General features: G+C 41.5%; 1 protein-coding gene across 1 annotated transcript in view; it reads right to left on the minus strand.

Annotated features, from left to right (window-relative positions):
* Positions 1-10989, minus strand: part of UPF2 (UPF2 regulator of nonsense mediated mRNA decay) — a 122670-nt gene that overhangs the window by 12064 nt on the left and 99617 nt on the right. Inside the window, 3 exon segments of the mRNA XM_017886701.1 lie at positions 2696-2863; positions 9038-9136; positions 9432-9533. Coding sequence (XP_017742190.1) covers positions 2696-2863; positions 9038-9136; positions 9432-9533 — 369 coding nt within the window.

The raw sequence follows: 10989 nt of genomic DNA on the forward strand, positions 1-10989 counted from the left end.
AGGCAGCCTCTCTCTCCTGGCATCTCATCATTCCTGTCTCTTTCTATCCTCTTACCCTGCTTTATCCTCCTTGGTAGCTGTGGGGAAAAGAAAGATCAGACTGTTACTGTGTCTATATAGAAAGAAGTAGACATAAGAGACTCCATCTTGTTCTGTATTTGAGATGCTGTTAATCTGTGACCCTACCCCCAACCTTGTCCTTGCAAGAGACATGTGCTGTGGTGACTCAAGGTTTAAAGGATTTTGGGCTGTGCAGGGTGTGCTTTGTTAAACAAGTGCCTGAAGGCAGCCTACTGGTTAAAAGTCATCACCATTCTCTTAATCTCAAATACCCAGGGACACAGACACTGCCAAAGGTCGCAGGGACCTCTGCCTAGGAAAGCTACGTATTGTCCAAGGTTTCTCCCCATGTGATAGTCTGAAATACGGCCTCATAAGAAGGGAAAGACCTGATCGTCCCCAGCCTGACACTCGTGAAGGGTCTGTGCTGAGGAGGACTAGTATAAGAGGAAAGAAGGCCTCTTGGCAGTTGAGATAGAGAAAAGCATCTGTCTCCTGCTTGTCCCTGGGCAATGGAACATCTCAGGTGTAAACCCGATTGTATGTTCTGTTTACTGAGAAAGGAGAAAACCACCGTAGGGCGAAAGGTGGGACTTGCTAGCGCAATGCTGCTCTTTATGCACTAAAAGGTTTATGGAGATGTTTACATATGCATATCAAGGCACAGCACTTTTCCTTAAACTTATGTCACAGAGATCTTTATTCATGTCTTACTGCGGACCTTCTCCCTACGATGATCCTATTATCCTGCTACTTTCCTTTTCTAAGATGGTAAAGATAATGATCAATAAATACTAAGGGAACTCAGAGACCGGTGCTGGCGTGGATCTTCTGTCTGCTGAGTGCTGGTCCCCTGGGCCCACTTTTCTTTCTCTATACTTTGTCTCTGTGTCTTATTTCTTTTCTCAAGTCTCTCGCTCCACCTAACGAGAAACGCCCACAGGTGTGGAGAGACAGGCCACCCCTTCAGTAGCCATTCCCCTAACGTGACTTGGTGTATTTCTCATATGCCTCCCAACACCAGAATGAAAGCTTGCAAGAGAGGAGGGACTCTGGCTAACTGCTGCTATGTTCTGCACACAGAAGTGCCTGGTGTGTAGCAGGTAAATAATAAATATTTGTTAAATGACTGTGTAGATGAATGTGGGAGTCAGGTATTGGACTTGTCTAATATAACTGTGGCAGCCACCATATACAACAAAATATAACATTCTATTTTGTTTTTTGTTTTTTTTTTTTTGAGACGGAGTCTCGCTCTGTCGCCCAGGCTGGAGTGCAGTGGCCGGATCTCAGCTCACTGCAAGCTCCGCCTCCCGGGTTTAGGCCATTCTCCTGCCTCAGCCTCCCGAGTAGCTGGGACTACAGGCGCCCGCCACCTCACCTGGCTAGTTTTTTGTATTTTTTAGTAGAGACGGGGTTTCACCAGGTTAGCCAGGATGGTCTCGATCTCCTGACCTCGTGATCCGCCTGTCTCGGCCTCCCAAAGTGCTGGGATTACAGGCTTGAGCCACTGCGCCTGGCCATAACATTCTATTAATTCTAAGAGGCACCATTATTTTATTTATCACTAAAGCAGAAAGAAATGCTGTCAATTATCACAGGATTCCATGAACTCTAAGAAGCAACTTGATCTCAGAAACGTTAAAATGTAAAAAAAGTTTACAGAATTGATCTAAATACACCTAAAGGTATATCTGAGAGCTGGCCTATATTCTCTTCATACCATGTTTCACTTTCTACAAATAGGTGCATTTGTCTCTCTCACTCTCTCAGTAGGAGGTGAGTTCCACGAGGGCAGCCACATTGGTCTGTGTATCACTGTAGCCTCAGGACCTGAATAGAATAGTACCTGACACATAGTAGATGCTCAATAAGTATACAAGAAATCAACTATGAATCCCTAGAGTAACAGCTTGGTAGAGGGGGAAATGGTTTTGAGGGACAATCTTGTATGAAGGGGGAAAGAGCAAACAACAAAACTGGAGAGGGATATGGAGAAGGGTTGGTGTGATTTTCAAGTGACAGCAGCCGAGCCTCTTCTGGAGCTGCATCAGTCGCCATCCTCCTTTCCTTCACCGCCCTGGGCTTGCTTGTGGAAGTTTGTGCTAGACATCAAGGTAGTTACATATTCTAACAAATATATATGATTTAAAACACATAAGGGGACAGGCGCAGTGGCTCATGCCTGTAATCCAAGCACTTTGGGAGGCCGAGGTGGGTGGATCACCTGAGGTCAGGAGTTCAAGACCAGCCTGGCCAACATGGTGAAACCCCGTCTCTACTAAAAAAACAAAAATTAGCCGGGCGTCATGGTGGACACCTGTAATCCCAGCTACTCTGGAGGCTGGGACAGAAGAATCATTTGAACCTGGGAGGTGGAGGTTGCAGTGAGCCAAGATTCTGCCACTGCACTCCAGCCTGGGCGACAAAGTGAGACTCTGTCTCAAACAAACAAACAAATAAACAAAAAACAAACCATATAAGGGATGAAATTATTCTACCACTGACTGCTTTAAAACTGTCTAACCCTTATCCCCTTGTAGGTCAAAGATAAGTTAAAACCTATAAAACAAAGTTGCTCCTTAAACGGGATAACTCACAATCAGCTATAATTACAGGCCGGGCAGTTTCTTACCTGCTGTTTATTGCCTTTTCTTGTTAACATGACAAACGGCATTGTATCTGCAGACTCGGCCTCTCCTTCCCCACCTCCCAGTGGGGGCCCTTTCCTCAGCTGGCTTTTGAGATGCAAAGGAATGGCAACATCTAGTTGGTGCACTTTAACAGATTCACCACTTCGTTGCTAAAAGAAATTAAAAAGGACATAATAAACACTCCAAGATATATATGGATATATGTCAATATAAATTGCAAACTCATTCAATGCTGTATTTCTTAAAACACAACAATCATAAGAACCGTAACAATCAACAATCACAACCACCATAATACTCTTTCTGAACCGTGGATAAATCTAGGGAGTATTTCTCCCTCCACCTAACACCTCTGCCTATGACATGGAAGGAACTATGAGACTTGGCTGCTGTTGACTCCTCCAGCTTCTCCCAAGCACACAGGGCTGCAGGTTCCACCAAATCCCCCTGCTCCTCAAATACACCACACCCTTCTATTCATCCTCCTAGACCACATCTTCCTTCATAATCCCAGGCAGCACGGGCTCATCACTGCATCCCTTTCTCCAGGGCTCCCCAGCAGGGTGTTACCCACAGCAGGCACTCAGGGAGTACTGAAGAATGAATGGAACCTATGACCATTCGGATTAATTCCTTGGTTGGCAATATCAATTATTTTTAACATTTACAATGAACTTTCCAACCAATTAATTAAATGAACCTTCACTGAAGACTTGCCATGTGTTACAGGCTTGGAGATAGTAATGTTAAAAATACTTAGCCTCTACCCTTAAAGAGCTCAATAAGTTTGTTAAGACAGATACAGAAACAATTATGATGATACATCATAGGTGTATAACACCTGTGGAGGAGATTAAGTGACTACCTGTACCTGGCTGGGAATGGTTGCGTGCCTTTCACGAAAGGCTGAATAGAAATGGCACATTTGAGAATGTTAAAGACTTCATCGACTTCTTCCAAGCAAATGGTAAAAGAGCAGTTTGGGGTATGTGGAGGGAATCCAGGCAGGGGAAGAACAGGTGCAAAGCAAGGACACGAACCAGCATGGTGCACTTAGGGAACTGCAAACACAGGACTGATGAATGAGCAGCAAACAGGGAAGAGCTGAATATTCCATGAAGCTAGGCAGGTCATGCTGAAAGGTCCTCCATGTCTCGGAAACTGCTCTACCACCATTTAAACAGTCTTCTCATACAGGCCCCATATATTCAAGAGACTTGCAAATCAAGTAAAATCCTGTTTTATTGTTTTTTAAGCTCCAGTTTATTATAATCTGCTTGAACTCTTCCCAGGTTTATAAGATTTATAAAGACTTTTTTCTTAAAATTCAAAAGGATCACAATAGACAAATCTTGATTTTTCTCCCTGATTATAACATTAACATATTCTCTCCATAAAATATTTAAATACAAAAATGTATTGGTAAGTATGTCCATACTAACTCCTCCAGCTACCTCCCTCTGCCCCAACCCCAAGATGCAACAACTATTAACAATGGAGTATGTTCTTTCAGATTTTTTCTTGCATATACGAACAATATATACATATAAACACAAGCAACCACTATGCATACTGTTGTATACTCAACATACATATTTTTTCTTCTGTTTAATCCTGTATCTTGGTTATCTTTTTCTTTGAGTATATACAGAGCTAATTACATCGATATGCCCTTATTATTTAATTGATTATTGACAGACAACCAAGACTTTTTTTTTTTTTAATGCTCCTTCCCACATATAGAAGGACTTTCTTTCCTATCACAATGTGATATCTTTGTATATTTAGCTTTATAAAGAGAATAAGTAGGGGTAAATTTTTAGATCAACTGGCAAGCCCATTCGACAGGTTTACTGAATTTCCCTCTAAAAAAGCTGGACTGATACACATTTACAAATACGTTTACTCAAACAAAACCACACTGGGTATTATCACTTAGTAAATCTCAATATCTGATGGTCTGATAAGTGAAAAGACTCATCTGAATTTGCACACTATTTTAATACTCATGAGCTTTGGCATGATTTTGCCACTACCTTTCACACAATTAAAAAAAAAAAAAACTAGATCATTTATCATTTCTCACTGGTTTGCTATAGAAGTATTAGGCCTTTGTGTAAACTATAAATGTTTTCTTCCTGTCATTTCTTCAAGTTTCTCACAGCATCCTGTGCTAGAAGGCAACACAGTAAAATAGTTGAGAACAGACTCCGACACCTCTTAGCCATGTGGCCATAAGCAACTTTTTTTTTTTTTTTTTGAGACGGAGTCTCACTGTCCCCCAGGCAGAGAGATTGTGCAGTGGAACAATCTCGGCTCACTGCAACCTCCACCTCCCGGGTTCAAGTGATTCTCCTGCCTCAGCCTCCCAAGCAGCTGGGACTACAGGCATCTGCCACCACGCCCAGCTAATTTTTTGTACTTTTAGTGGGTTTCATCGTGTTAGTCATGATGGTCTCGATCTCCTGACCGCGTGATCCGCCCATCTTAGCCTCCCAAAGTGCTGGGATTACAGGCGTGAGCCACTGCGCCTGGCCAGCAAGCTTCTTGTCTTTCCAAGCCTCTGTTTCTTTAGCTAAAGCAAATGAATACTAACAGTATCTGACAGCACTGTGCAAAGAATAGATGTAAGGCACTTGACACAGGGCCCAACAGTCTTCAAAATTATGGGAGTGTTTGATAGATTTGCAATTAATTCTGGTGTGGAAATAAAACAGAAAGTCAACTTTATTTCAGTTTATTGTCTGTTTTCCCTTAACTGATTTGCAATGTTATCTTCATCATATTATTAAATGGTCATGTTTTGGGTCTATTTTGTATTCTCCTCCGTTTCATTAATCTGTTCCTGTATCAAACTATTATTGTCAGTTTAAAACGTTTTATCTCTCTTTTATTTTTTTGAGATGAAGTCTCGCTCTTGTCCCCAATGGCGCCATCCCGGCTCACTGCAACCTCCACCTCCCAGGTTCAAGCGATTCTCCTCCTCAGCCTCCCGAGTAGCTGGGATTACAGGTGCCCGCCACCAAGCCCAGCTAAATTTTTTTTGTATTTTTAGTAGAGACAGGGTTTCACCATGTTGGCCAGGCTGGTCTTGAATTCCTGACCTCATCTGATCCGCCCGCCCCGGCCTCTCAAAGTGCTGGGATTACAGGCTTGAGCCACCGCACCCAGCCATATTTTCATATCTTGTAGAGCATTTCACTCATTTCCCAAAAATCTGTTAGCATTCTCTATTTTGCTTATTCTTACAGATTTTTTTTTTTTTTTTTTTGAGGCGGAGTCTCGCTCTGTGGCCCGGACTGGAGTGCAGTGGCCAGATCTCAGCTCACTGCAAGCTCCGCCTCCCGGGTTTACGCCATTCTCCTGCCTCAGCCTCCCGAGTAGCTGGGACTACAGGCGCCAGCCACCTCGCCCGGCTAGTTTTGTATTTTAGTAGAGACGGGGTTTCACCGTGTTAGCCAGGATGGTCTCGATCTCCTGACCTTGTGATCCGCCCGTCTCGGCCTCCCAAAGTGCTGGGATTACAGGCTTGAGCCACCGCGCCCGGCCTCTTACAGATGTTTTAAGAAATAATTTTAAATTTATTCTGCATTGATCTCCCTGCTCTTCTCTTTCCCCTGCAAAACCAAAACATCTTCCTGGTGTGCTATAATTAGGATTACACTAAGTTTAAGGGCTTGATTTATGGAAAACTAGTATCTCTAGGATACTGCATCTTCCTGTGACAATTTTATCAAAACAAAGAGATACTGTACAGTTGTTCAGTATTTTGATAATGCTTAAAAACTAGGGCCTAGTATAGGATTTTTTCTTCAGCACAAAAGCACATCTCCTGCAAAATGTGAATCCAAACTTCCCTCCTTGATTATATCTTCCCACCCTTCCAGCTTGCTTCTTCAAGAACTGTCAATAAGCAAAAATTATTGGACCATATCAAAAACTTCTATTCCTTTGACTTCATCAGCTTTTCTACCTTATTTCTAAATGTTAGGGTTCTTCAGGGCTCAATTCTGACCCTGCTTCTCCTCTATCTCCACACTTTACACCGGGGATGAATCATTTGCTCCAATGCTTTCAATATACTCTACCAATCACATTTCTGTTTTCACTCCACATATCCCTCTGATCTCCATACATTTCCATTTTGACACCTCAAAGGCTTCTCAAGTGTAACATGGGCAAAGGGAAACTTCTGCTCATTGGTCCCTTGTTTCCTGTCCCAGAGATTAGCCAGTGGCCCAATCTGGAAAACCAACTATCATCTTTGATGCCTCGCCCCCTACACACCCATATCCAATCCAGCAACAAATAAGCCAGGTCGTTCTACCCCTGAATAGCTCAAATCCAGACTTCTCTCCATGTGTCTTGCCATATGCTAGACAGCTGACCATCATCTCTCACCTGACTCACTACAACAGCCTTCTGTCCAGGCTCCCTGCATTTAGTCTGGCCCTGTTGGGTACCTCTACCCTCCCACATAGGATCGTGCCCCGTCCTCTATTAGTGCTGGCCTTCTTTTAGTCTTTTAAATACAGGTTCTTTTCTCCCCCAAGACTTTTGACACATTGTTCCCATCTTCCCTTAAATTTTCACCTGGATGGATGGCTCCACTTTACTTGCCCTGTTTGAAATTCATGACCTCAGAGACATCTTCCCCATTATCCTATCTAGGAATGCCCTTCCCTTAATCTCTACCAAAGCATTCTGCTCTTAGCATTCATCACAATTTGAAATGATGTATTTTAGTTGTTAAATATCTACCTTCTGATAGAACAGGAACCACGTCAGTTGCATTTACCACTTTATACTCAGCCCGATGCACACTGTTAGGCACACAGTAGGTACCCAATAAACACATCTGCTAAAGAAATGAGTGGCTGAGTAAATGGCTACTGATTCATATAAGATAGGAAGTTTCTCAGAGAAGTAAACCATTCTCTCCTCCAAGGGATTATAATGATTATGTTTTATTTGATTGCTTGGGCTCCTAAATAAAATAAATGTAAGATTTATTTCATAAATTAGGAGCTTTCTGGATATATGAACACATGTTATTTTAATATCTAAAGAAAGAAGATCACCTAAGACACCTATAACACTAATTTGTACTTGATCATACCTTCGGCTGTAGCAGCATCAAGGAAAGTAAAATCCAATATTTCAACTCTAAAGGACTGCTCCATGAGCATATAAAGATTCCATAATATCTTCTACCTTTAAAAAAAAAAACCCTGTCTTTTAACTCTATGACCTTCTCTAGCTACCTCCCCGTTTCTCTTCCCTTTCTGGCAAAACTCCTCAAGACTTATCTATATCCAGTATCTTCACTCCCTCCCTTCCCATTCTCCACCAAACCCACCCCAACGGGGCCTGCGTCCTGCCATTCGAACAAACCCACTCGTCAAGTCACCAAAGGGTTAACAACAAGTACATATAGGGCTGAAGTAAGCAGTCTAAGATTTTGCCTCTAACTCTAGAAAAATACAGTTACTTGAAATTACTGTGGCATTAAAAAAACTGCTACATGGTGTTTTTTAGAAAATCCAGTTTATTAATGTTATGAATACATTAAACAACTAGTATTTCTTTAAACATTAAGTAACAAACATTTTTCCATTAACATAGAAGCTATTCAACTAATAAATGTAAGAAATTTACTAAATTAAATGACCCCAAATGTCTTATCTTATGTACAGTTTGGCTTCCAAACAAACCGCAAGAAAGGAGTCTTAGAAATATGAGTTAATAGGCCGGACACGGTGGCTCACGCGGTAATCCCAGCACTTTGGGAGGCCGAGGCAGGTGGATTACCTGAGAGGTCTGGAGGTTGAGACCAGCCTGGCCAACATGGTAAAACCCCGTCTCTACTAAAATATCAAAATTAGCCCAGGGTGGTGGCACATGCCTGTAATCCCACCTATTAGGGGAGGCTGAGGCACAAGAATTGCTTGAACCCAGGAGGCGGAGGTTGCAGTGAGCTGAGATCGTGCCATTGCACTCCAGCCTGGGCAACAGAGTGAGACTCTGTCTCAAGAGAAAAAAAAGAAAAGAAATACGATTTAAGAAATAAAGGCAAAGATTGGCATAATGAAATTATTCTGTTCCAAATCTATGTGTGTTGCATTTTCACCGACTCTACCTCATGCAAATTAGGATGTGGGATGCAAGGACAAGCAGCTGGCTGTAAGCTGTCTACACACGATCTAGCAAAAGCTGCTGCAGAAGAGACACTTAGATAGGAGAGGCCTTCACATGAACCAGAATATAATGGGCTGCAATGTTTTGTATTGAGAAGAGTCTTTGGAACAAACGACATTTAATACCTGTAGATTTTCTAGCATCATTTTATCCAGAGCTTGAATGAAGTCCTCATCTTCTACACAAGGTACATGCTTAAGTCCACCGCCTTTAATCATTACCTCCTTATTAAAACAAAACAACAAAATCAGACCAGAAATTTTAACTGTAATGTTTTCTAGGGCAAAGCCTGTTAGTATTGATAACTTGCTCAACATAACTCAAGGAGTAAAGTGAGTAAAATATCTAACATTATTCAATGTTAAAAGAATTTAAAGAAAATGGTTAGGAAAACAAATTGAAAATGAATTTCTAAACAAATATTTTTCATAATCAAGAGAAACAAAAGTTTAGTGACTAAAATTTGAATACTATAAAATGTTGCACAATTTCAAAAGTAAACTTTTCAGCCATACATACAGTATTCTCTTCATCGGTTTCATTTTCCTTATTGGAATCTGTAAGGTAATCTGTATTCTCTTCCTCCTCTTCTTCTCCCTCATCATCATCATCAGAACCCTCCTGAAATTATTGAATATTATAAGATTAAAGCACTTTGAGAAGTTAATCATATTTTACATGCCTTAAAAAGATTTCAAAACTTCTGTATACTTGTTTACTATTCTCAAGTTTTAGCTTTTTATGTAGCTGGCTTCCAGTGGGAGGGCAGAGTCAGCTAGCAACATTTAAGACAAATTGGTAGTTGAAAACCCATCTTACTGCCTTCAACTGATCTAACAATACAGAGATCTACTGTAGAAGCTCTTCCTTGAATTCCACAATGAAGAAGTTTCCTGAGCCTTTTGTGTTCTCCTCCTCCTGAAACTAATCTGGAGACGCTGAATGTCTCACAGTAGTTCTTTAATACCCATCTAACTGCAACGGATACCCACGAAAGTTCAAATGTAACAGCATTACGATCTGAAAGCAATGATACAGCATTACCTTTCATAAAGCACTTCCGTTTGGAAGGTATTCTCATACACTTCATTTTGTTTGCTCTATCCAAGTCTGAGGATGCAAGGACAAACTTTATTGTTCCTATTTTACACATGAAAAAACTGAGACTCAGGAAAGTTAAGTGACTTGCCCAAGGGCACACTGCTATTAAGCAGAAGACCTGGCCGTTCAGCTCCCCTAACTGGTGGTTTTCAAAGACTACTTCACCCCATTATCACAGTCAGTCCCTGCCTCCATCCACTTCGATCAGCTGAAATTTCTCGTCAAACAGAAGATGGGGCAGAGATAGATTTTCAAAGGGCACAAAGCACAGAGTGGAGCTTCGTTTGCCCCTCCACCCCAGTATCACAAGTCACCCCCAACATGGTTCCTTAAGAGTTAAAAAAAAAAAAAACCCACTAAACCCAGCTGCTTCTCACTGTGCAAAGATGGCTGAGAAATAATTCCTGAAACAAATGACTTAAATGTGTTATCTTTAGTGTATGGAGCAATTAATTCCAAAACCATAACAGTGTATAGACAGCTGAAGATTTTGAGTTCCTAAAATGAAAACGTTTCAAAAATATATACCAATGGCCGGCGCTATGGCTCACACTTATAATCTCAACACTTTGGAAGACTGAGGTCAGGGGATCACTTGTCAGGAGTTCAAGACCAGCCTGGCCAACATGGCGAAACCTCGTCTCTACTAAAAATACAAAAATTGGCCAGACATGGTGGCAGGCACCTGTAATCCCAGCTACTCAGGAGTCTGAGGCAGGAGAATCACTGGAACCTGGGAGGCAGAGATTGCAGTGAGCCAAGGTTGCACCACTGCACTCCAGCCTGGTCAACAGAGCGAGACTCCATCCCCACTCAAAAGAAAATGTACATCCATACATTACCTTTCCCTCCCCAAATGCATTAATGTTTTCTGAATTAATTTTATAATTCAAAATTAAATTTGCAATAGAGGTGCTCTTAAATTTGCTCTTGAAAAAATGAATCATTTCTTTTTTTTTTTTTTTTTTTTTTTTTT

Source organism: Rhinopithecus bieti, unplaced genomic scaffold (assembly GCF_001698545.2).
Source record: "Rhinopithecus bieti isolate Rb0 unplaced genomic scaffold, ASM169854v2 scaffold_13900, whole genome shotgun sequence".
NCBI lineage: Eukaryota > Metazoa > Chordata > Mammalia > Primates > Cercopithecidae > Rhinopithecus > Rhinopithecus bieti.